Below are 27,223 nucleotides of genomic sequence, written 5' to 3'. Positions count from 1 at the left end.
TTTTTTACCTGCAAAGGCAGCAATGAAAGGTTTGTAGTGTTAAAATTATCTTACCAGTTATCAGGAACAGTCAGCTTAGATTCAGAAGACATTGTTTTTTACCACAGTGTTGGCATTTTCCTGGGAGATAGCCCTGTTTCCTATTTTTCCTGCTTTCAGCTTCTCATCAGTATAGCTGATTTACAAAAGTAATATACCATTACATCTGCTAGATCCCTCTGGTTGCTGGGATATACAGGGTTTGTGGGGTTTCCAAGAACTCAATGTACCCATATCTGATTACTGAGCTGCACCTTGCAGTGTTGTTTCATTGTGTAACGGGTATAGTGCAATTCATATTGTAAAATATAAATAGTGAAAAATAGGTATTAAACCCTTCGCTGCCAGGCCTTTTCCCCCTCCTGTGCCAGGCCTTTTTTTGCCTATTTGGGGCAGTTCGTGCTTAGGCCCTCATAACTTTTTGTCCACATAAGCTAACCAAGCCAAATTTGCGTCCTTTTTTTCCAACATCCTAGGGATTCTAGAGGTACCTAGACTTTGTGGGTTCCCCTGAAGGAGGCCAAGAAATGAGCCAAAATACAGTGACAATTTCGTTTTTAAAAAAAAAATGGGAAAAAGTGGCTGCAGAAGAAGGCTTGTGGTTTTCCCCCTGAAAATGGCATCAACAAAGGGTTTGCGGTGCTAAACTCACCAGCTTCCCAGCTTTCAGGAAAAGGCAGACTTGAATCAGAAAACCCAATTTTTCAACACAAATTTGGCATTTTACTGGGACATACCCCATTTTTTAATTTTTTTGTGCTTTCAGCCTCCTTCCAGTCAGTGACAGAAATGGGCATGAAACCAATGCTGGATCCCAGAAACCTAAACATTTCTGAAAGGCAGACAAAATTCTGAATTCAGCAAGGAGTCATTTGTGTAGATCGTACAAGGGTTTCCTACAGAAAATAACCACTGAAAAAGAAAAATATTGAAATTGAGGTAAAAAAACATCAATTTTTCTCTACGTTTACTCTGTAACTTTTTCCTGCAATGTCAGATTTTCGAAAGCAATATACCGTTACGTCTGCTGGACTCCTCTGGTTGCAGGGATATATAGGGCTTGTAGGTTCATCAAGAACCCTAGGTACCCAGAGCCAATAAATGAGCTGCACCCTGCAGTGCGTTTTCATTCTATACCGGGTATACAGCAATTCATTTGTTGAAATATAAAGAGTAAAAAATTGCTATCAAGAAAACCTTTGCATTTCCAAAAAGGGCACAAGATAAGGTGTTGAGGAGCAGTGGTTATTTGCACATCTCTGAATTCCGGGGTGACCATACTAGCATGTGAATTACTGGGCATTTCTCAAATAGATGTCTTTTTTACACACTCTCCTATATTTGGAAGGAAAAAATGTAGAGAAAGACAATGGGCAATAACACTTGTTTTGCTAATCTATGTTCCCCCAAGTCTCCTGATAAAAATTATACCTCACTTGTGTGGGTAGGACTAGCGCCCACGAAAGGAAATGGCCCAAAACACAACGTGGACACACACAAAAAAAACACACAAAAAAATTGCCCTGGCGCCTAGAGGTTTCTGCCCCCCCCGGGGGCAGAAATGGCCTAAAATAAATTTGCCCCCCAATACCCCCCCCCCTGGGAGCGACCCTTGCCTACGGGGTTGCTCCCCCTGCGTGACATTGGCGCCAAAAAAAAAATCCCCGGTGCCTAGTGGTTTCTGCTCTCTTGGGGGCAGATTGACCTAAAATCGGCCAATCTGCCCCCAAGGGGGGCAGAAATGGTCTAAATACAATTTGCCCCCCAGGGGAGTGACCCTTGCCTAATGGGTCGCTCCCCATCTCTAAAAAAATAAATAAAAAAAAACAAAAAAAAACCACACAAAAAAAAATTGCCCTGGCGCCTAGAGGTTTCTGCCCCCCCCCCGGGGGCAGAAATGGCCTAAATATAATTTGCCCCCTAGGGGAGCGACCCTTGCCTAAGAGGTCGCTCCCCAACTAAAAAAAAAAAAAAAAAAAAAGATCCCTGGTGCCCTAGAGGTTTCTGCCCCCAGGGGGGGCAGAAAAGGCCTTCCCAAAAAAATGCCCCCCCTGGGAGCGACCCTTGCCTTATGTCTATTTCAAACAAAAAAATAAATCCCTGGTGTCTAGTGGGGTTTCAAAAGCCGGATTGCAAGCAATCCGGCTTTTGAAACCCTGGGAGAGACTTCAAAGGGAAGGAAATACATTTTCTTCCCTTTGAAGCCTCTCCGGGCCTCCCCCACGTGATTGAAAGGGAAATGCTGAGCATTTCATGGGGGAGACCCTGTGACTAATCAGCGTGCGCTCGCGCACTGATGTCACAGGGGGGCATGGGGGGGCTCTGTGTGGAAGGGGAAGGGCTTCCCCTTCCATCCCCGCCTTGGGTGGGTAGGGTGCACAGGGGGGGGGCGCGCTAGCGCTCCCCCCCGTTCCCATGCCTTGGACGAGGTGACCTCGTCCAAGGCACACGGGAACTGTAGCCAAGGCACTGTGACCTCGTCCAAGGCACAGAACGGGTTAAAGAAACCTATGTATTTTCAAAATGTGCACAACATATGGAGTTTAGAAGCAATGGTTATTTGCACAACTCTGTATTTGTGGGTACCCATATTAGCATGTGAATTAGATGGCATTTCTTAAAATGTCTTCTTCCTTTCAGACTGTATTACGTTTGGAATGTACAAATGCAGAGAAATACAATTGGTAATAACACTTGTTCTATTATTCTGTGCTCCCCTAGATCTCCTGATAAAAATGGTACCATACTTGTATAGGTGCACCTAGTGGTCTATAAGAAAGGGCCCAAAATGCAATATGGACACATCACATTCTTCCACTGAACACTCATCCTTTTTTTTGTAGTCTGCATAGCTGTGGATTTTGAACCCTAGCTCAGCCAGAGCATAGGGAAACCTAGCAAGCCTGTACATTTTTGAAAACTAGACACCTAAAGGAATTCGAGATGAGGTGACCTGTGATGGCTTTCACCAGGTTTTTACTCAGAATCTCTTGCAAACCTCCCACTTTGACTAAAAAAGCACATTTTCCTCACATTTCTGTGATGGAAAGTTCCAGGATCTGCAGGGGACCACAAATGTCCTGACACCCAGCATTCCCCCAAATCTGATAAAAATGGTACCTCACTTGTGTGGGTAGGCCTAGTGCCCACAACAGGAAACGGCCCAAAGCGCAACTTGGGCATATCATATTTTTCCACTGAAAATGGACCCCTTTTTATGTCAAGCGCGAAGTGCTCTATCCTGTTGTAATCTGTCTGTGGGCTTTTAACCATGTCTACCACACACCCATCACTGTCACTCGTTCATGGGCTTTCCTTTCAAAAATCCTTTATCATTGGTAAATGCTTTACATTTGTTTTTTTACCGCCTTGGCCATCAACCCTGTCAAATGAATAATTGCACTTTTACTAATACGTTTGACTGCGAGCAAACTTTTATTTCCTTTTGTGTCTCTCCTTCACGCTCCTGGCGGCCGTGACGCTTTGAATTGGCTTGCTTGTGTCAGCTGTTTTACTTTTCATTTTCAGTTGATGTGGCAAAAAAAGTCCAGTTGAAAATTTCAACCCTAATAGCTCTAACTCGAGCAAATGCGAGACCCGGTGCATTGCAAAGCTTGTTTTGCATTGTGCGTAGTTGTGGATTTTGAGCCCTTGCTCAGCTGGTGCCTAGTGAAACCTACATGCACAGTGGGGTTTGATCCTATAAAGCCTGGGCGAGAGTGGGATCAAGTGTGAAACAAACAACCAAAACATTAACTCCCACTGGCTATAAATTGTGCTTCCTCAAAGATGTACACAAAACAGCCCATTAATCCTGTAAGTAGTCTTGATTGGTGATCAAGTCCCCGCTTTTCATGGGAAACTACATCCCTCCCAGTGTGCAATATTCTGCTACAGGTAGTTGCTTAACTCTGGAGACCGGGCCATTCCTTTGGGTAATCACTTACTCATTTCAATTAGCTCATAACTACAAACATATTCTAGAGACACAAGGTCAATTCTTTGAGACCCTTGTTTGTTGTTTGTTTCTGTTTTTGGAGGCTGCCCAAGTACGTTATTGTGTGTGTGGTAATCACTTGTTATTTCATAAACACCACTATTTTTTTTTGCCCCCAACACATGGGAAACTAAGTCTCCCAGTATGCAATATTTCGCTAGAGTCGACTTCTAAGGCTCCACAAAACTCTGTGAGCAGGTACTGTGATAGTCCCTAATCTCTGGGTTAGTCCTTAAGTTTTCTCATGGTCAGTTCGGTTTCCCATTTGTGTTTTTGCTCTTTTTAAAGGCTCACTGCAAAAACCAGGATGGAGGCTCTGCTGTGAGCTTTTCATACCGCTCTCTTTTGAATCACTCTAGTGATTGTCCCCCAGGGTGTGGCCTTTGAGCCTTTCTGCAAGAATGAGTAGCTAGCACACCACTGCAGGTTTTAAGCACTTCTGTAGTCCTGAGTTTGTGTTTAGGAGGCAAAACACACCCTCCCCAAAAGGAGTTAGCTGTGGGTACTTTTAACTATATAGTCCTTATTAGGTTTATAATTCCACCTTTCCATTTTGTGTTGTTTATTCAAGTCACCTTGGTGTTTCCGTTATGCCAATGTTGGTATAGCCTATAATCTACTCCAAAATACCTCTTAATGAGATAAATTGTTGCCTTTATACATGCAGATTGTTTTCCTTATTTTCATCCATTCAGTGTGTCCAGATGACAATAATGATGACCTCCTTTAAATCTGGTCCCAGATGACCTCCTTTACATCTGAGGTTGAAACGCGTCATCAATTTTGGGCGTGAGAGGCCTTTCCGTAATTTATAATAAAAGGCATTCAACAAAGGCCTTGTGGAAAAGCAAAGGACAGTGGCATAGAGCAGCGTTTCTCAGCCTGTGGTCCAGGGACCCCCGGGGGGGCGCAAAGTCTCCACTGGGGGTCCGCGACTGCTCCGATAACTGAATAATATTAATAGATTAATACAGTGTATATGAATTAAGTGTCTAAATGTACAATTGAAAAGTAATGTAAAGTCAATTTGAAATTGAAGGTTAAAAATTAAACTGGTATCCTTAGTGATTCGTGGGAGCAGTCGAGATGCATCAGACAGAACATAATATGGCCAATGTATGTCTTCAGTGGAATTTAGAAAAGCTCCAACTTTCTTTTTAAAACTACTGTTTTTAATTTTTTTCATCTATATTTGTTTGCAAATAAAATGTTATATTTTGTGTATGTGTTTGCTGAATGCTTGATTCTGTAGTCTTTTGTGTATTGTTTTGCGTTTCAAATCATTTACCGTGTTTAGGCCAGGGTCCCCGATTTCCAGTTCTGACTTGGTAGGAGGCCCCCAGATTCCGTTGATTATTCAGTGTGGGACCCCTGGTTCCAGTAATGATAAAGTGGGGGTTCACGGAAGCCAAAAGGTTGGAAACCACTGGCATAGAGGAAATTGGACCCTAATTTGCTGTTCCCACCCTTCACTGCATATATTTGGGATAATTATAAACTGTTACAGAAACTAACCCACCACTACTTTTGCGGGGTGGTTTTAGAGAATCTTTTGATTTGTGGTTCTGGATGGAAGTTGATTATTTTTCCACTTACGTTTGCAATTTGTATGTTGTGATTGTGTACGTTTAAGAAATTATATAGAAGTGTTTCATCAGTGTATGTTTTTGTTCACTAGTTATTTGTAAACATGTGTACCATGAAGTATATTTTTTTTGCATACTCTGATTTGCATTGAAACTAGACACCTAGAGGAATACAGGATGGGGAGACTTGGTTTGTTCTCACCAGGCTGTGTTACCCAGCAAACCTCAACATGTGACTAAACACATTTTCACACATTTCTGTGATGGAAAGTTCTGGAATGTGTGGGGATCCTCAAACTCCTTTCCACCCAAGTCTTCTGATAAAAATGGTACCTCAATTTTCGCTCTCACCACATTGTGGCTCTCACCAGATTGTGTTACCCAGAATCCCTTGTAAACCTCAAACTTAGAATAAAAAAAACATATTTTTCTTCACATTTCTGTGATGGGAAGTTCTGAATTCTGTGGGGAGCCACAAACTTCCTTCTACCCAGCCTTCCCCGGAGGGTTCTGATTAAAAATTGTACCTTGCTTGTGTACTTAGTGTCTGCAACAGAACAAACCAAGGCTAGTGAGGGTCCCTTTGCGAGGGCTCCCCCTGATCATAGTTTGACCCTTTCCTTTCACTGGCACTTGGCCCAGCCACACAAGTGAGGCAACATTTTTATTGGGACAAGTAGGGAAATGATGGGTGGAAGGAATTTTGTGGACTCTTTCTGATTGTGGAAGAATATGCCACAGAACTGCAAGGCAAATTTGTGATTTTATTAACATTTTGAGATTTGCAGGGCATTGTGGGTAAAAAAACCTTATCCACAAGAGGCACACCACTGTGTACTCCCCATGGTATCTAGTTTTCAGAAATGCTTGGGTTTGGTAGATTTTCCAGGCTGGCCTCTAAACCCAGGCCCAAAAACTGAAGCTACCCTTTTTGTTGCTGTTGAAATAATGCGCCTTGGACCCCCGTACTCTTGCGGGCACTAGGCCCACCCAGACTCAAGAGGTACCATTTTTATCAGGAGATGTGTGGGAACTCTGGGTGGCAGGAAGTTTGAAGCAGATTCCAGCATCTTGTGGGATCCATGCGAGCCACCATGGAGCCCCCCTCATGTCTAGTTTACGACAATATCTAGAGTTGGTACGTTTTTCCATAGAGACAATGTACAACCTGGCAGAGAAAGACAGAAAAGGCAAATATTACTGCACAATCATCTTCTCAAATACACACACATACCGGATGCCTTTTGCACGAGGGTTTGTGAAAGGTTCAAAAAGTAAATTTAATTGAGAAGAAATTTCACAAAAATGAAATACACTGTTAATTAAAAGTTCAAAAATGGAACTAGTGACTCACAGCTTGTGAGCTGTAAAGCTACAAGAAGGCACCAGCTGCTTTACAGGCCATTTACACACCTTTCATGCGTGACATACACAGGGGTCTGGAGAATTCCTACAGCCCGACAACCAGGACAAATTGTTTGGGGACAAGGCCAGCAAGTTTTCAGGTGTATATTGTCTTTGGAACAAGTAGGCCCAAACCCCTGCAGAACAAACCTTTTAGTTGCCAATTTATGGTACCACATTACATAGAAGGGAAGGAAATTGTCTGCATTTGAGGTAATATTTGTGTCCATTTGTTAATGCTGTTTGAACTTGTATTTATGGTTCATTAATGAAAAGTATTTTTTGTTAGTGGGTATTCCAAATAAATGTTGTAAGCTTGAACTGCACTACTCACAGTGGTTCCAGTAAAAAAAACAAATATCTACACACGTTTGCAAAATATAAAAATATGAGGCTACGTATCATGCTCCCCAAATGCTCTCTGATTAAATGCAAATATGTGCAGAAGCTTGAAAGCAAGATTGATGATTTTTTTTAATTTGAAAATAGAATGTTCATAAAAAATGGATCTAGGAAAAAACGTTCTGCTAACGTGAGAAATTTTAGGTAACACTTTTTTGAAAAAATATTCCTAATTGGAACTTGGTGTTACCAGTTTGAGGGTTGGAGTGGGTTCTGCAAGTAGAATCAGTCACAGTGAAACCAGCCGACAGATGGATAGATAGAAAAATAGATTTGAATAAATCAAAGGGTCTTGGTTAATGCCAGACCCAATTAGGGGGCCCAATTCTTAAAGTCACAAAAGTGCACCTGTGGTATATGTTTGCGTGAGTGCACATTTGCATATTTCATGAATTCACAAGAATTCACAGAAGTAGTACAAGAAATAATACTCCGAGAAAATATTTGTGAACTGTATTTTAGCAAGTGCAAATATGCAGGTGTAGATTTGCTCGTGTGAAAATTTGTTGAGCGTTTAGAAGCTCACTTTCCCTTTAACTGCGTGTTTCCCAGGCCTGGAAGAAGTTTTGCTTCTGACACTTGTCAGGAGTAATTTTCCAACCTTTCACAGTATGGGAAATAATATGGGAAGGCCTGATGAAAACCCTTAAAACATGCAAGTTAGTTGATTTGCACAGACTCAAAAGGGCATCCAGCCCTTGAACTACTGCTTATGCTACCTCCAGCCCCAGAATGTAGAACTGCGGAAAGGTGGCAAAATAAGGAAATTGTTAGTATTCAAGCCCTACTATAGTTTTAGCTCTAGCATAATCAGAGAGGCTATTGTCAGAGATCTTATATGATTAGATTACCTCCATAATTTGTCGCTGCACTATATGACCCCTAACGGACAAGTAGATTTTTTTTTTTTTTTACAGGACAAGTAGATTTATGAAGCAACCTGTCCCATGGACAAGTAGATGTTTTATTAATTTCCACCCCTGCACACACAACCATTGACACCGCCAGTTGTGGGCCTAGCACATTACAACACTCACATCAACAGACAGTGCCATTCATGGGCCATCACTTTCATACGCCCACATGACTAACACAGTAATCACACCACCTGGCAGCTGACTGAGCGTGTGGACTGTTGTTTGGCTGGCAATGTGTGTGTAGTGACCAGCAGCAAGTCACTACACACACACACCTCCAGCCAAGCACCAGTCCACACTCACTGCCATCATTTTATTATTATTATTTTTTTTTACAAAAAAGAAAACACAAATCAATTTTTTAGGAGATGAAAAACCAACTATGACTACAGACACTGCCACCCGTGAAACTGAACAAGAAGTATAAAAAATGGCACTGACCAGTCAGTTCACTTTTATGCTCACACTTGCTCCCAAGAATTCTGTTGCATGTGGCATAATTTAAAACTTGTGTGCCCCCATAGCCCAGGATTAGAAGGACAATTAGGGCAGTAGATACGCCTGTTCGGACACAGACCTTAAAGCTCCTTCAGGGAAAGTTTTATTTTGGGTGTGGGAAGAATCTAATCAGGAAAGTGGTGCTCTTTCAGTCAATCCACATCCTCCGCCACTCCAGATCTAGGAACACTTGCCTTCTCCACTGCTACAAGGCTGCCTATCGCAGACTGCTGAAACTGAGCATAAGGCATCTTTGAATTTCGTGAACAGTCCTTGAATACAACAAAATAATTGAAGGTTGCTAAATGAAACAAATGGACAGTGAGCTTCTTATACCCAATATATAACTTCTTAATAGCAGTGTAAGGCTCCAGCCTCTGAGCTACTCTATCCACACCACTCATGTGCTTATTGTAGCCTGAAATGCACAAAGGTTTGCACACTTCAGCAACCTCATCCCTAACCGTCACAGGTGAAGTACCTTCATCATGAATGTCTGTCAGCCTGTGGACATCTCTTCTGTCTGAAAATTTCACAACTAGAAGTTCATCAGTACGCAAGGCATTGCACGGTCTCCCCTGAAGCTAATTACCTACAGGCGCTTTAGGGTAACCTTTACGGTTAGGGCAGATTGTGCCACAAGCAACCATGGCCACTTTGTATAATTCCCTGAAAAGTTGCACACCAATAGAAGTAATCTACGTACAAATGGATAACTCTGTTTAAAATTCCTCTACCGAGTTCCAACACAATTCTCTCACATACTACAAAAGTGGAGAGACAACGAGGAGATCAATAGAACAATCCCTACCATTGTACACCCTGAAATTATAGACCTATCCAGTACTAGTCTCAGACAGCAAAACACGTCTTAATTCTATAATATGCCCTCTTGCTAGGACTGTACGGCCTAAAAACCAAAACGGCCCTTGAACAGGACCAGAGACTCATCTACAGCTATTTCTTTCACTGGAACATAGATCTCTGAAAAGCGATCTACAAAATGATCAAGGACAGGCTGTATCTTGAAGAGATGATCACAATCTGGGTGATCCTGTGGCTATGCTGCTCTATTATCAACAAAATGCAGCATCTGAAGCAGAAGCAAATACTGATCACGACTCATGGTTGCAGGAAATATAGCAGTTGCTATCAAGGGACTAGTAGACCAATATGAAGACAGCGACGGCTTCCCGTTTCCTTATCGAGCCCATCAAAAAAGTTAACCCCAAGAACTTCAACTCATAAAGATTTGTGGGAGTTCATAGGTGAGACTCAAGTCTGGCACTGTTGTCCCACAAATACTGTTCAGCGTACATATTAGTCTAGTCAACAGTCTTGTCCAGAAATACATCGTTGATAAACAACTGAAATAAATTTGTAGGCAAAATATTTTCAGTATTGACTCTGCTCCCTGCCACACCACTAAAGGCAGGCAACACAGGCGGACGCATGCTCTGGGCAACCCAAAGTTAGCACTTCCAATGGAAAGCCTTTTAGTCCCAGGCTGCAATCCAGATTCCTGTTGCTGCACTAACAGCATATCAGTGTCCTTCTCTTAGAGGCACTTCCACCGCACTGAGAGTGGCATCATTATTAGACAATTTTTCTGTGACAGAAAATTCACTGCCAGAATCTTGGACTGCCTCCGATGCAGGCAGTCTCAGAACCATGAAACAAACCAGTGGGGCACACCAACAAATCTATATCTATACTTTAAAGATAATGTAATATCTTAATGAGGTAAGTTAAAGGATCACAATAAGTTTAACTACAATGCTATTTTAGTCCTCTCCTTTTCTTAAATAGTATGAATAATCAAAAAACTGACCAAAAGAGGAGACATACACAAAAATATTACTATCCAAACGAAAGATATATTCATACAAATAGAAGTTTTCAATACAAAAAGAATACATTTTCTTATACATATAAATATATACATATATACACAAAACATATAGAAAAAGAATGGAAAGCAATCAGCCGACACGTGTTTCGTCCTGACTGGACTTCTTCAAGGCTGAGAAAATCACAACAAACAACAGTCAATACACAACAAACATATATGTACAATTTTACACAAAAATAGAATATATATATATCTAACATTAATTTTTCCTTTCATTTTCTAAGATAGATACACAAAAGTTATTTGGTCAGTTAAATATCCACAATATTATATCAACATCCTGTTTGAAATGTAACTCAATTTAAAACTAGACAGGAAACTGCCAAAGAAAAGAAGAGAACCATCACCACATATCCTTTTGTGCCAAAGTGTTGTATAGTGGCCCAAAAAAAAAATATAACATCAAAGGAACTCCCCATGTCTCCAAACATAAATAAATAAGAACCACCGCAATGATTACACATGCCACATGCAAACCCAAGTATGCAGAATTTTCTCTTTTATGGACAGTAGATTACTTCATGTCCAAAAATAACCCCACCTTATGCAATGGTGAGGAGAAAAAGATATCCGATAAGTATATACCTTTGATCATTTACATGTCCGTTACGCTCATATCCCATCTAACATGCACTAAAAAGGAGAAAAGTGACAATTTCATTATCCTCCTTTCGCTCCTCAAATATATTCCTTAAGTATGTGAATTTAATTTATTGTAATGCCCTTACTGACCTGTTTTTAACCACAGACAATCACCTCTTTTTGCCTCTTCAAAAACAGTCTAAGCGCTGGGCATCACAGGTCTCTCTCATGTATTGCGAAACCAACTGGAACACAAACAATTGGAATAACTCTAATGGCCCCTCTATGAAAATCCCAATTTCTATGATTGCTATGGGGTCACTGTCTGCCCATATAATGAGATTTTTTGCCAGTATATAACCGGTTTCCAGCAATGGAGCAGACACTTGAATAACGCTCTATTTTTCCATTGCTTCCATTTGAATATACTTCCCAAACTAGCACTATTAACTTACCTATCCATCCATCTGTCTATTCTTTTAGGTTCACCCCAGTCGTATTTGCTAGAATATTTCGGTGTGAAGTACGAGAAATTCTGTCCCTCGTGTGTCTCTTCCGGCTTTCTCACAGTGAATGCGAGCCTCTTACCGGCATCCTTAAATGCTGCGTTCGTGTTGAGAAAGAGGTAATTAACAAAGAAGACAGACTTCCGCCTATTCATTATAACAACGGCGGCAATTTTGAAATGGTTTGTATTGGAAAAAAAGACTAGCAAACAACGAGGGCGGACTTCCGCCTATCACATGTAACTACGGCGGCCATTTTGAAATGGTGATTGTAATATGTCGTTTCTTTCAGCTAGTGCACAGATGAACTTCTGCCTATCCATTATAACAACGGCGGCCATTTTGAAGTGGTTTGTGTTAGAAAACGGCTAGCAAACAGCGAGGGCGGACTTCCGCCTATCACATATAACTACGGCGGCCATTTTGAAATGGTGATTGTAATATGTTGTTTCTATTCAGCTAGTACACAGACTGTATCAACAACCCATTTAAGACCTGGCAAAAAGACATACCCCTAATCAGATTTCTCTCTATTAAAACATACTAAAATATAGTAAGGACAAAATTCTCATAACCAATTACAATTTTCTTACTCTTAACTCAGATGTTACATCACACAGAGAAGAATTATACCTTCATTTAAAATATAACGCGACTGTACTGGATATAATCCACCAGTCATGTCTGTCTATCGGTAAGTTATAATAGCTTTTTCAATATAGCCTTTTCAACATTGGGCACTACTCAGAATAGTCAAATCATATTACCCCCAAAAGTCCATGTTGCAAATAAGTCGGCAATATACTTCAAACTTTATAAAAGTATGCCAATTAGATCTATTATCAACAAAAGGAATATATTTTCCCATTACTTTCAGCTATCAAATTTCTTAGTGGCAACGTGATTTGTGCCCCAAACATATATAGGATGTCATGCAGAGTGAGAAAGTGAAAACTCCCCCCAGTATATAAATAATTGGGGTGAGAAGATGAAAGGTCCCCCCAATATATAGAGGATTAAAGTGTAAAGTGTATGTCACCAAAGTACAGTTGCTCATGTTATATACATGTTATTCACATCAATAGTATACCAAATAGATACATTCAAAGAAAATGATGCAATTCATCATCCAAATTCATGCCCATTTCAATCGTTCTTAGTTTGATGATCCATTTCGCGTAATTTTTCTGCAAATCCAATGTTCTATTGCCACCCCTAACGTTCATCGGGATGTGATTTATACCCATATATTTTACTAATGGGACCTCAATTTCTGGATGTTTATCATTAACGTGTCGTACTACTGGCGACGCTGTGTCATGATTTCTTAGGGCTCTGATATGTTCCTGAATTCGTTCCTTCAGGGGCCTGATTGTACTGCCCACATATATCTGGCCACATATACATTCCAATATATATACCACAAATTTTGTATTACAGTTAATAAAAGTGGATATTTTATATTTGTCACTGCCATTATAGCTAAATTCAGAAGTTTTGTGCAGTGCCATATTGCACATATTGCAATTTCCACATCTATAAAAACCAACAGTTTTTTTTTAGAAAGTCATGTTACTTTGCTTTCCGTTATAGGTGGTAGAAAGCTTTTACAAACTTCGTTTCTAATGGTTTTGCCTCTTTTGTGGATTATTCTTGTTTTTTTGGGAAGTAGAGCAGCAAGTGTATCATCTGTCTGCAATACATTCCAATGTTTACATAGAATGCGGTATATATTATGACTGTTCTGGCTATACGCCGTACAGAAATTTATTGCTCTGTATGATGAGCTGTCTCGCATTTTCGTATCTTGACCCAATAGAGTAGTTCTACATACTTGATCAATCTTTTTTCTTGATGTTTTAATGATACGTTTAGAATAACCTCTCTGTGCAAACCTGTGTTCCAATTTGTTTAATTCTATGTCACATACATTGGGATCGCTACAATTTCTTTTTAGTCTGGTCATTTCCCCAAATGGAATGGCTAAGATTTGACTTTTAGGGTGAGCACTTTCCGCATGTAATACAGAGTTTCAGGATGTTGGTTTGCGATGGACTTTTGTGTGGATCTTATTGTCTATAATGGATATCTCTAGATCCAAAAAACAAACATTGTTCTTACTGAATTCATACGTCATTCAATGTTAAAGATGTTACAATTGATATACTCATAGAATTCCATTAATAGTTGTTCAGATCCAGTCCAGATCATTAAAACATCATCAATATACCTTCCCCAGAAGAAGATATTATCAGTAAATGCAGAGGGGCCCTTTTTCCAAACATGCATTGCTTAAAAAAAAACATGTATAGATTCGCATACGATGGAGAGAACCGTGAGCCCATGGCTACTCCCTGTGTTTGCTTAAACCATTGTCCCTCATGTAAAAACACATTATTTTCCAATGTAAAGTCGATCATACACAATATCATTTCAGTATGTTCCATATGAGATGCGGATCTTCGAGACAAAATATTTCGCACTGCTTGTAAACCCTTATCTTTGGGAATACATGTATATAGAGAAGATACATCTAAAGTGACCAACATCATATCTGGAGTCCAATCAACGTCCTCCAGCTTACGAAGGACATCCTTCGTGTCTTGTAAATATGAAGGGATGTTTTTCACAACAGGCTGCAGATAGCTGTCAATGAAGTCGGAAAGTCTTTCCGTAGGTGCTCCTATTCCCGATATTATGGGTCTACCTGGCGGTGAGATGGTACTTTTATGCAGTTTGGGTAACATATATATATACATGGTGATGTCGGATAAGGATTGAAAATATATTTGAATTCCAAATCAGAAATTAAACTCTGATTGCACCATAAGAGTAACAATTTCTCAAGTTTGTCAACAATCATTTTAATGGGATTACATTGCAGTTTAAGATATGCGTTACTATCAGCTAGTTGTCTATCTATTTCTTGAACATAGTTTACTCTGTCTAGAATCACAATGTTTCCCCCCTTGTCTGCCTCCTTGATCACTATGTTTTGATTACTCCCCAGTTCCTTTAAGGCCAATCTCTGTTTGTTCGTTATATTGAATGATTTGTGAAAATTACCACATTTGATCTGTCTCAGAACCATGGTCAGAGAAAGATTGGAAAAGCAAACCAACAACCAGCTGAGCGGTAATCCTGTGGTGAGCCATAATCATTACTAATAAAAGTAACACAACAAATACGTTGTCAATAACCAACACTGTGTAAAATAAGTAATAACGTGTGGCTTTATCAGACAGAATGTAAAACTACTGGCATATTGTAATCTGGAAAGAAACGTTAATCAGTACAAAGCACACAAAGACCTATATACTCAAAAACGATCCCGCTCACTTGCCAGAGACTGCTAGACTGAGAATCGCCAGCACCTACTATGCACAGACACAGCAAGCACCAGCGATATCCCATTAGAAAGGAAGAAAAACAGAAGAACATTACACCTAAGACAACACAATACACATCATGCACAAATTCAAAGAAAATTTGACACAAAAAAACAGAAGCTAAATATACTGCAATTATAACACCACTAAAAAACTGAATACCTGCAGGGCAATGATTTTCATGGGGGCAGCTCAGCATCACAAATGTCTGATCTGCCCCCAATTGGAGGAAGGGGCAAAAGCAAGGGCAAAATATCCACTTGAAGAAGTGAACCCTATCCCAGCCAAACACCACTTCAACCCCCCCAATCCAATCGCACACATTGCCAACCAGAAGCTAGTCCATACACACACCACCTACAAAACCGTACACACAGACTGTTAGTCAAACTCCAGTTCACATACACTCAAACTTAATCCCTGGTATCTAATAGTTTTCTGACCCCCTTTGGGGCCTAAAAATATGTCCAGCCTGCCCCATGGGAGGAGGGGGGGGCAAAAATGACCAAAATATTGCCCCAATAATTGGGAGTGTCCCTTGCATTAATTTCTGGAGTCTATTGAGTTTCTGCCCCTTGGGGAAGCAGGGGTGTGGAATTTATTAAAATATCTACTTGTCCAGGGGACAGGTTGCTTCTCAAATCTACTTGTCCTGTAAAAAGATCTACTTGTCCCTTTGGTGCCATGTAGTGTGTCGACAAATTATGGCAGCAATTTCATTATGTAAGAGCTCTGATAATAGCCTCTCTGATTATGCCAGGGCTACTACCATAGTAGGGCTTGAATACTTGCAGTTTCAATCCCCACTGAAGCAATTTCCTTATTTTGCCACCTTTCTGCAGATCTGCATACTGGGGCTGGAGGAAGCAGTAAGCAATAGTTCCAGGGCTGGAATGCCTTTGAGTCTGCAAACCTACTAACATGCATGTTTTGAAGATTTTCACCAGCTTCTCTCTAATATTTTCCCATAATAAGAAAGGTTGGACATTTACTCCTGACAATGGCAGAATTAGAACTTCTTTCAGGGTTGGAAAGAAAGTGGCTGGAGGGAAAATGAACTTGCAAATGCTCAATAGATTTTCACATGAGCAAATCTACACATCGTATTTACCCATGCTAAAATACAGTTCACAAATATTTTATAGGGGTACGACATATACCATGGGTGCACTTTTGTGACTTTCTTTAAGAATTTGGGGCCACATGTAGGTAGGTTCAGATTTGCGAGTCGCAAATCCGAATGTAGGATGGTGTTCCTGACACTATCTGTGATTCGCAAGGGCTTCGCAAATGCCCACCTCATGAATAATCATGAGGTGGGTCGCAATTTGCGACCCCCTTGCGAATGGCGGCCCTCACAGGGATGGTGGCCTGCTGGAGACAGCAGACCACCATGTCTGTGACTGCTTTTCAATAAAGCATTTTTTTTTTTTTTTGTATTGCAGCCCGTTTTCCTTAAAGGAAAACGAGATGCATTACAAAAACGAAAAATGAAACGTTTTTGTTTCATTTTTTCAGAGCAGGCAGTGGTCCACAGGACATGTTTACAGTGACATTCACTTTTGCGAAAGTGTTAGCACCCATTTGAAATGGGTGCAAACTGCGATTGGTTTGCGCCCGCGTTCGCGGTCACAAAACAATCCTACATTGATAATTGCGAGTCGCAAACCCGTTTTGCGATTCGGTAACCAGGTTAAAAAGCTACCTACATGTGGGTCTTGGTCCCTAATTAGGTCTGGTGTTAACAAAGACATTTTGTTTTTATTAAACTTCTATTCCTCTCTCTTTCGGCTGGCTTTACTGTGAGTGATCGCATTCTGCTCTTCCACAAGGAGCATATTGGCACACAAAGTAGTTTTGTTCAGTGTCAGGAACTACAGTGGCAATCAGTGACGTAACGAAACTGGAGAGTGCCCCTTTGCAAAGAACATGGAGGAGCCCCCTCTCCAGACTCACTCGGGGCAGGTGCTGTGCTGAAAGGGCCCCCTGGAGGGCGGCTGCGGGGCCTTTGTTATGCCACTGGTGGCAACGTGTGCTTTTAGAGTTCAAAAACTTTTTGGGGGGGTTTTGCCAGTGTTTGTTACAATGTTGAGGGCCTGGTAGGTCCCACAACAATAAAGTGTTACAAAAGCCATGTCAAAACAAGACACACATTGATGAAACTAAAAGACTTATAAAAATATGTCAGATCAGTTGGCTTTGTCAGTGTTTGTTTATTTTCATGCTTCCCATAATCGTGTTGAAAATGGTTACACTGATTTTCCATTAGAAATATTTTTGGGAAATACTTGCATGCATCAACACATTTTACTAAATGACACTTCATTTGCATCTAATCAGAGAGCATTCTGGGAGCATTATACTTAGCCTCATAGCCTAAACTTTTCAAACATGTGTATACACGTTTGTTTTTTTTGTACTGGAACCAACGTCAGTAGTGAAGTGTGACCTTAAAACATTTATTTACAGCACTCACCCTAATAATGAAGGCTTTCAAATAATGAACCATAAATACAAGTCTGAACAGCATTATCCTTTGGAAACACATTACCTCAACTGCAGAGAGTTCCACTCTCTGTAAACTGGCAGCCAAAGGGTTTGTGCTGCAGAGGGTTGGGCCTACTTGTCCCAAGGACAAAGTAAACATAAAAACTTGTTGCCCTTGACCCCAAACAAGATGTCCCGGGCGTCGGGCGATAGGAATTCCACATCCCTGGGGAAGGGATAGAAAACTGGCAAAATAAGTGCCCCCAAAAATGAGCAAGTGAGGGGTGTAAGAAAACTGCCCTAATAATAGGGAGCAACGCTTGTCCAAGGTGCTGCTCTTAGACATGCACATACAAATTTCCCTTGTGTCTGGTGCATTTCCCCACCCATACCGCCCCACCTCCAAAGGGGCAGATTGGCCTATCTGCCACTGGAGAGCAGAAAATGGCCAAAATAGATGCCCCCAAAAATGGGACGTGACCCTTGCCCAAAGTGTGCTGCTCCCCGACATGCACATACAGATATATAACTATCCATGGTGTCTAGTGGCTCTCTGCCCCCTTGGGCAGGTTAGCCTAAAAATATGCCTGATCTGCCCCTGAGGGGGCAGAAGTGACCAAAATATGGTGCCTCTCTGCCCTCTCGAATTCTCCCAGGAAAGAGAAATTCTACCTCTTTCATCGACATACTCGAAGAAAATGGCTTCCCACGTGTCCTGGTGTGTTTTGATTATGTCTGTGTGTGGTGTGTGCGCTGATGTCAGCGCAGATCGTCAGGGTGGCAGTAGAAGCTCTTCAGCTGCCTTCCCTGGTGGAGCATGTTGTTGGAGGGTGGGGGGGCACATGTGGAGCAACATTGCTTCCCTGTGGGTGGATGCTAGCACTGCTTGGAGTCTTCTTCAACACATTCCCATTGTGGCCGAGGATGGCTCCAAGGTGTTTAGCACAGATGGGGTTAACGTTTATCACATCAGGACCATCCATTATATGTTGTTATGCATGCATATTACTGTATTCATTGCATGTATACAAGTAGTTGTACATGTGTGTGCAGTTTTGGTCCCTGCTCTTTTCATGTGAGGGACGCTTACACTGTTATGGCCCGTTTTGTTTCTGTGCATTATGTTTTAGTTAAGCTTGTTAAAAACCTTTGCACTGTGCACAAGTCAAAACTACTTACTGTCAGTGCTTCCAAATATTGGTTAACCTGTGGTCTTCTGGCCTCCATATATCAAGTACTACGACCAAGTGTGATTTGTGACACACCATTGACCAGTATTGGTGAATAAAAAAAGCATTGGCAAAGCCAGTCGGTCTAGTGTTGGCTGGCAGCCTTTTGGCCTTGTCAATCCTTGTTTTGCCATGTATGTTTTTTTAATTTTTTTGATTTAATAAAACAATACAGAAACTGCTGGACCCTGTTCCTTATAAAAAAAAAAAAAAAAAAGCCAATAAAAAAGTAAAAATATTTTTGCAGTCTTAGTTTACATTTCTATAATAGACACTGGCACTAAAAGGAACTACTTTGTTTGCGTATGTGCTTCTTGTGAAAGGGAAGAATGCCATCACTCACAGTGAAGTTAGTCAGTGGGTGGAGTGGGCTGACCCTTTTCCCTATGCTGCGTGCTGTAGTGAGCACGAATGGTGCAACAACAGACAATAAATGATGAAGGCTGACTGAAAGCCCATGTAAGTAAATATATAGACAGTTTTACTAAAATTGAAAGGTCGTAGCTAGCACCAGAACTAAAAAGAAAGGGGTCTACTGTTGCTCTTCAATGGAAATACTAAAATGCAATACCAATAATATGCATGCCTATATATGTGGGAAAACTTTTCTAGGTATAGAGTATGGTTACCGTGAGGCCTGTCAAAAAGTGTACTTTACTGTTGATACTCTAATTGCAAAACCATGCAACATTGCTCAGTGTAAAGAAGGTTTTGATAGTACCTTAAAAATATGCAATAAATAGTAAAGTTGTAAGAAACAATACAAAAGAACATAAAAAAATCAGAAATGAGTAACTGTATGCTCTAGTTTTATTCCGTAATGTACCACTACTTGGTACATTTATTGCAATCACAATATATTATTCAAGATCGCTATAATGGCCATTGCGCTGATCCTAATCCGATGTGTACAGATGATTTCCTTTGGGAGTGCTTGCTGTGACCTCGGATGTGCCAGCCTGCACATATGTTATTCTCCAAACATGGTCCAAAACTAGTGCTAGCTGATTGGTCGGGCGCTTCTAGTTGTTCCTTTTGTCCAGGGAATGTTTCTTCTGCTGTGAGTGAAGAACCTCATTGGTATAAGTAGACAACTCCTTATCTTGTAGTGGATCAAACATTGTTGCCATTTGAACACAAAGGCCTGTACACCAATGTAGGGCAAGGCACTACAGCACCAGGAATGGAACCTCTGTGTGGAGCCATTAATGGCCCTGGGGACCACCACTGCCCTAGGGCTAGCTCCTACTATGTCCCAGTGGGCTCACCACATGGGCATAGCTGTTTCCTTTCGCTTGGTGGGAGCTAACAGCTCCCACCAAGCAAAAGCAAACTCCACTTTCTGACGGGGGAGTTGTCAAACAACTCCTGCTGACAGAAAGCTGAGTTTTCATCTATTTCCCTGCCCTACACAAGTAGAGGGAAACAAATGGCAACATTGCACCCAGAAGCAGGGAGCTGCTTTTTAAAGCCAGCTACCTGCTTGTGGGAGCAGTGCCGGCTCCCGCAGACGTGGGAAGCCGGCTAGTTCAGGAAGCCTTCAGTCTTCCTCTGCAATTTCTCTCCTCTCTCACTGACACACACAATGTTTGGTACCACTGTTATACATATTTTGGGATGCAGAACAGAGTCACTTCTGGGTGAATGGTCAAGGTCTTGTGCTGTCACAGTAGGCTGAAGGTTCAAATTCTAGTATCATTGGGCAGTATGTTTGTTTATTTACTGGTGTTTTGACTGTTTCTTTCAAATCACATGCGTGGGTTGACTGTCATAGGTATGTCTTGAATCATCACAGTAAGGAATCGCCTATGGCGTAAAGGTTAAGGTCAGACCCTTTCACTGACAATTGAGGGTTCTACTCTAGGTGTGTCCCTAGCCGTTTTCCTTCTTAATTTATTTTAAACTTCAGAAGTTTAAGGTTCATACTGAAAGGTCAACTCACTCTTTTTAATTGACAAATAATATTTTTTCTTTTCAATTTGTCCAGAAATATCTCATTCTAAGTGTATCATTCATCAAAGCCTACTTTCTCACTCCCTCACTCACTTGGACCCTTGTGCACCCACTAACAGACCTACTCAGTCACTCACGCACCCACTCATAGACCCAGTCAGACCCTTGTGCACTCGCTCACAGACCCATTCAGACACTGGCTCACCCACCCACTCTCACACCCACTCACAGACCCACTGAAACCCTCGCGCACCCACTCACATACCCACACTGCTGCACCCATAAGACACTGATGCACCTGCTCTCACAGCCAGACAGACACTCTCACCCCCAGATACACCTTCTCAAACCCAGAGAGACAGGCCACGCCAGCTCCCGCCACACACGGCTTAAGGGCCTTGCGTAGGGTTGGGTGGTTGGCCCAAGGCTGTGTACGGCGCAAGGTTGGGTGCTTATAGCCATGTGCAGTGGGGGTTGGATTAACATATAGTAATGCACATTACTATACGTTAAAAAAACCAGTAGAAATTAATTGAAAAAAAACCTAAAGACAGGGACGTTCTAGTTGGCTCACATTTTAAACATACTAAACCATAGAAATTCACCTGTTATAGTTGGAGTTATCTTAAGTAAGTATAACTCGTGCCCTATGGTAACTATATCCCGCACCATCGCCTTGCAAAGCTAACTGCCCCACAAATTACGGCACTCATGACATCTTTGATAACACATTGATATTATAAATGATAATATCTGCAGTAACATTTTTGATGTAAAAGCTGTGCGTGGTTGGGGTGAGTTATAGTTACCTTAGTGCACGAGTTAGTTACTTGAGAAAACTAACTATAACCAGTGAATTTTTATGGTTTTGTACGTTTAAAATGTGAGGCTGTCACGTCCCTGCAACCTTCTTTTTTTAAAAAAAATTTAATTTATTTTTATATAGCGCATACTTGACCTGGACATATTGGAGTGCTTTACTTGGGCATCAGTTACTTTACACAAGAACACATTCTTTTTGAGTTTTAGGCATGAGGAGAGTAAGTGATTTGCCTTGAAACACAGGATGTCGAGCTGATGCTGAAACTCAAACCTGGTTGGCAAAGTCTGCAGCTCTGGTGTAACACCACATTCTCTCCCCTAAGTGCAACATATAATCAAGTGATCAACTGGATTAAAAAAAATCAAGATAGCAAATAATTTAAAAGTGCTTTGTTGCCATTTGTGAACTCAGAAATTATGTCCTCATTTTAGTTGTTTGGAGCACTAACCATAATTTCCATGGGAATAAGACCCTCTCATTTTTATGCTTTCAGTATTAGTTTTGATTACATCAACTTGACGTCCGGCGTGCCACACTTTTGTAATAAATATAGAATGTTGGCAGTCTAGTTGTTCATTAGAATACTGTGGGGAGGCAGATGTCAGAGGCACGGTCTTGGATAATTGAGGGCGGAGAAGAGGGTGCAGAGGCAACAAGTTGACCACGCTGGGCAGGCGGAAGGGGCAGTGGCAGCACAACGGACCATGGAGGGCAGAGTAAGGGGGGGGGGGGCAGGTGCAGCAAACCAACCATACACAACAGGCAGTATAACAGACCATTGAGGGCAGAAGGAAAAGGCAGTAGTACAACAACAATATATGCCAACAGACGCGCTTCAGGAGGGAGGAGACTCCTGATGTTTTTAAGCCCAAAGGGGCTTTATTTTATCTGCCTCCTGCCTAAAATCTTCTTTTTCGATGTAAGTATATGGGGGAAATAAATTCCCCAGTTTTTTCCCAAAAATCTCTTTCTTACTAAGTTCAAAATGTTGGCAAGTATGGTACATTGGATCGCTGAGGGCAGGAAGAATGGGATAGGGACATGGACTCTGATAACAGAGGGCAGGAGGGAGATGTGTAGGTGTTCTGGGTTGAGGCAGCACAATAAATCACACAAGGCAAGTGGGGCAGCAGTGCAGCACAATGGACCACGGAAAGCAATAAGGAAAGGACAGGACCATGTACATGAATTACTGTGACCATAGGGGAAAGAGGCAAGAGCCGCAAGCTCACCCTACTAGACAGACAGGAGGGACAATTGCAGGATGACAGACCATGGAGGGCAGGAAGGGGCAGGATCACGACAACCAACCAATCAAGATAGGGGCCTGCACATGAGGGAGGGGGCAAGGCTGGAGCAGCAAGGTGTTCATCTAGGCCAAACAGGATGGAATCACAACACACCTCGTAGGGCAACAGTGAAACTATAGTGGCATACACACAGACAATGGAGGGAAGGTGGGAGGGGATCAGGGGCAGTAAACTGACCACTCAAGGCAGGTGGGAGGGGCTGTGACTGCACAGAGTGCCATTCATGGCAAGTGGGAGAGTTAGTCTCAGCACATCCGCCAGGGTGGTCAAGAGGGAGGGGGCAGGGGCATGCATGCACAAAGGACCATAAATGACAGAAGGGATGGGTAGATGCTGGACTCAGGCAAGAGAGGGCAGGGATGGAGCAGACCACGGAATGTAGGCAGGAGGAGCAGTTGCAGCACAACAGAGCATGGAGGGCAGAAGGAAGTGCAGCAAAATGGACCATGGAGGAAAGAAGGGAGGGGGTAGGGGCATGGGACTTGGACAGGCAAGGAGGAGGTGGCAGGGACAGGCAGCAGTCATCTGACCATGCTAGGCAGATGAAAGGGGCAGTGGCAGCTCAACAGAACACTCAGAGTAGAGGGGAGGGACAGTGGCAGGGCCATGGAACATGGTGATCAAAAAGGAGGTAGTTAGGACAAGCGCACATACAACGGAGGGCAGGGGGAAGGAGGATAGGGGCAGCAAGCTAAGCACAGAGTCAAAGAAGGAGGGCAATGGTGGGGCATAGAATTGGGCAATGGAGGGCAGGAGGAGTGGGCAGGGATATCAAGTTAAATGGAGGGCATTGGCAGCACATTGGACCATGCAGGGCAGGAGGGAAGGGGGCTGATGCATGGACTCGGACAACAGAGGGAAGTGAGGAGGTGTATGGGGCAGCAAGTTAACTTTTAAAGGCAGACTGGAAGGGCAATTGTAGAACAACTGTCACATAGGACTGTAATGAGGGAGGAGGGGCATGGACTTCGACAATGGATGTCAAGGAGGAGGGGGCGCCGGAACAACAAGCTTGGGTGGGGGCAGCACAATGCCAGGTCAGGCCCTGCAGTTAACCACTACCCCCCCACCCCCTCCTTCACACCCAATGCATTGTGGTGGGCATTTTGCTTACCGTCAAGAAAACCCTAGCAAGTCACTGGAAAAAAGCAAAGAGTTTCAAGGACATTATAGTGAGGAATGAAAATAAAAAATAAAAACTTAGAAATTCACTAAAAACCAAAGGTTATGGAGACGTTATAGTGGGGCTCATCTTTTACACACACAAAACCAGTGAAATTCAGCTGTTATAGTTAGTTATTTTAAGTAACTATAACATGTGCCCTCCCCATGCACTGTTAATTACCCCAGATATTACATTCTCTGTGACATCTTCTATGTCATCATTGATCACTCTAACATTTGCAGTAAAATATTGATGAGAAAACTTTGCATGGCGAGGGCGCAAGTTATAGTTACCTAAGATTTGGTTCAAGTAACTATAACTTGTGCCCTAATTATAATCGCTGAATATCTATGGTTTCGTGGATGTAAAGTCTGAACTTAACTATAACATCCCTGTGGGCAGCAGTGAACCAATGCGTCACCCTGCTGCAAATTGATAAGTGAACACATAAACGATGTCCGTAGCGGAAACAGTGAACTTGAATGCAGTGTACAAATGTTAATGACTTCAGAGCCCAGTATTCAGTGTTAATCTCTGCCCTTCGTTACCCCATCTCACTTGGCTTGTGTCACCACCAAGAAATAATTGGAACAAATTTGCCCCAACTTCCTGTGCCTTTCCCTTCTTCCGAAGTACGCAGTAACCATGAAAATCGCATATTTCTTTGCCAAAGACATGGATTTACAGCAGATCGAAAGATTACTTCTTGTTTCTTTCACTTGAGAATGTCTGATTCATGGCCAGTGCCTGCTAGACCTGACTTCATATTTTGTTAGAAGAATCATCCCCATAATCCTTATTTGGGCAAAACCAAGTAAACATTCAGTCAAAGTCCTTTATTTTCTACTTTGTAGATCTTATATTACATCTTCTGTCCCACGGAAGATGAGTATTTTTGCCCTGATTTGGCTGGGAAATGGGCATGGGTGAAGCACTTCACCTTTGTGAAATTTGCAAAGTTCTTTTAAAGACGTTCTTGTGGTGTGCAGTAGTGAAGCCCCACGTCTTCACCATACCTAGAAAGACATTTGCAGGTTTAAAGGTATTGGAACTATATTTCCGTGAAAGTAAAAAAAACTGTACATTCTGTCTCTTTCATGCAGTAAGGACTTCTTACCTGCCTAATATGTCTCTAATACCAGAGGTCACATTGGTTTTTATTGCATCTGCCAATTCTTTAATTGCTATAAGGGAACGATAAAACCTTTAAAACAAGGAAAAGGCACTACATCTGAAATTTGTACTGGGCTACAAGTTCAAGCACGGGTTGCCTACCTCCAAAAAGGCACCTCTTTCCATATGGTGAGGGTTAGGGTTGTTTTCCTTTAATGACAGTAGATGAATACAACTCCTTTTTATTAAAGGAGAAGTAGAAACAACTGCAGTAAGTTAGAACAGATTCTAAATGCACCCTTACATTTGCTGCACATTACATTGTAGTGTGCATGTGTAAGGATGATGCACTAATATTGTTTGATGCAAATTGCTGTTTAACAAAAATGAAGACCCTTGTTCTTGAATTATTATAGAATAAATAATTTGTGACCAAATGCATATGCTGACCATTCTACCGAAACATAAAAAGAGCACAGACAAACTGACAAACTGGGTTTGTGATTGTAGAATTAGGAAACCACCAGTGGAGCTCCTCACCTTACCCATGAGAGTTGGCAGCTCAGCCTACACACCAGTCCTGTTTGTCACAGTACTCTTCTCTTTTTCATAAACCAAGTTCTGGGGGTGATGGGGAGTTAAGTCTCCATGACTAATCATCAGTCCTCAACTTTTCGCTGATAAGGCTTTAAATAGAAAACTTACATATAATTGTTTGCTTTTCCTCCTCTCGCCTTTCTTTAGCATTATACTTCTCACACCTTATTTCTCTGCACCACTCTTTTTAGGTTTCGCCTCCATAGCACTTGTGCTGTGCTTGTGAAATCTCTTGTATTAAAAAATATATATATATTAAAAGGGGCTTATAACCCGCCCAATACTTCTGAACTTACCATTCGTTGATTTCAACATCGCTCTAATTTACATGCTTCTGATTGGCCAGCACCTCCTCTGCTTTCACTTCTTGCTCTGCTTTGCCGTCCATGCAGTGAGGTGGAGCTTGGCCCAAACACAGCTTCTTGTCACTGGCTGCGAGCCAGGGTAATTCCACTGGCTACTCACTCAGACGGTCCTTTTTTAAAAATTTCTGAACAAGCACTCCATACAAGTGCATGCGTTTCTCGTCTTCGTGCACCGCATTGCATTTTAACTTTTAATCACCATTCAGGGGCTATTATTTTTATTTATTTTGGGGCATGTCCATTTAGAAAATAACACTTCCTTACTGAATAATTATCCAGACTACTTCCAGACGACTTCATTTTACTGGATAGTTTGTGGGTGACCAACATGTCACTGTCGCAGGACTCGCAGTTATGACACATTGAGGAATAATGTCACTAGCAACTCTGGTACTTAATCGAAAATACCTGAGGTTCTCAAATTAGGACATAACACAGCACCAAACACGTCACCTATACACATTAGCAATTTTAATTAAACAAAAGTAAAGAAGTAACACTGTAGTTCCTATTTTGTTAAAGGTCTATTTAGGCAGTAAACCAGATTAGGATTTATGAAAATGTAAATTTTGACTGAGTGTTCGTTTGAGGTTCAATAAGTCTGTCATTGCAGATGAGTTACATGTTGTGTAAACCCCATGTGATTTTACAAGCTACGTACGTTGTTTTAACAGGCCTCAATTATTCACTTAAAATCGGCATCACATTCCTACTTTATAATATTTTATTTGTATGGCTGCGCACCCCATTTATCCTTTTAGTAGACTTTGTTGCAGTATGTACCATTCTATGTTAACTGAACATTAAAATTATTTCTTTTTGCTTTTGTAGCCTCCTGTTGGGACTCCAAACTCAGGTAAACCTAATTTGGTTTACTGTATGCATGTTTTACAGAAGTGAAATGTAATGCCAATTAAAAGTAAACTTAAAATGTTAGGGAATGTAAATA

At 41.6% G+C, this 27,223-nt stretch overlaps 1 protein-coding gene across 7 annotated transcripts in view; it reads left to right on the top strand.

Annotated features, from left to right (window-relative positions):
- MIER1 (MIER1 transcriptional regulator) overlaps window positions 1-27,223 on the top strand; it is a 346,656-nt gene that overhangs the window by 79,745 nt on the left and 239,688 nt on the right. For 6 of the 7 annotated variants that reach the window (XM_069232476.1, XM_069232475.1, XM_069232479.1 and 3 more), the window contains one exon: window positions 27,106-27,130. The exons of the other annotated variant lie outside the window; for it this stretch is intronic. In XM_069232476.1, the coding sequence (XP_069088577.1) occupies window positions 27,106-27,130 (25 nt within the window). The remainder of the gene's footprint in view (window positions 1-27,105; window positions 27,131-27,223) is intronic. 7 annotated transcript variants of the gene reach the window in all.

This window comes from Pleurodeles waltl, chromosome 4_2 (assembly GCF_031143425.1).
Source record: "Pleurodeles waltl isolate 20211129_DDA chromosome 4_2, aPleWal1.hap1.20221129, whole genome shotgun sequence".
NCBI classification, from domain to species: Eukaryota; Metazoa; Chordata; class Amphibia; order Caudata; family Salamandridae; genus Pleurodeles; species Pleurodeles waltl.
Note: the sequence above shows the minus strand (reverse complement) of the source record. Positions and strands in the feature narration are given on the sequence as shown.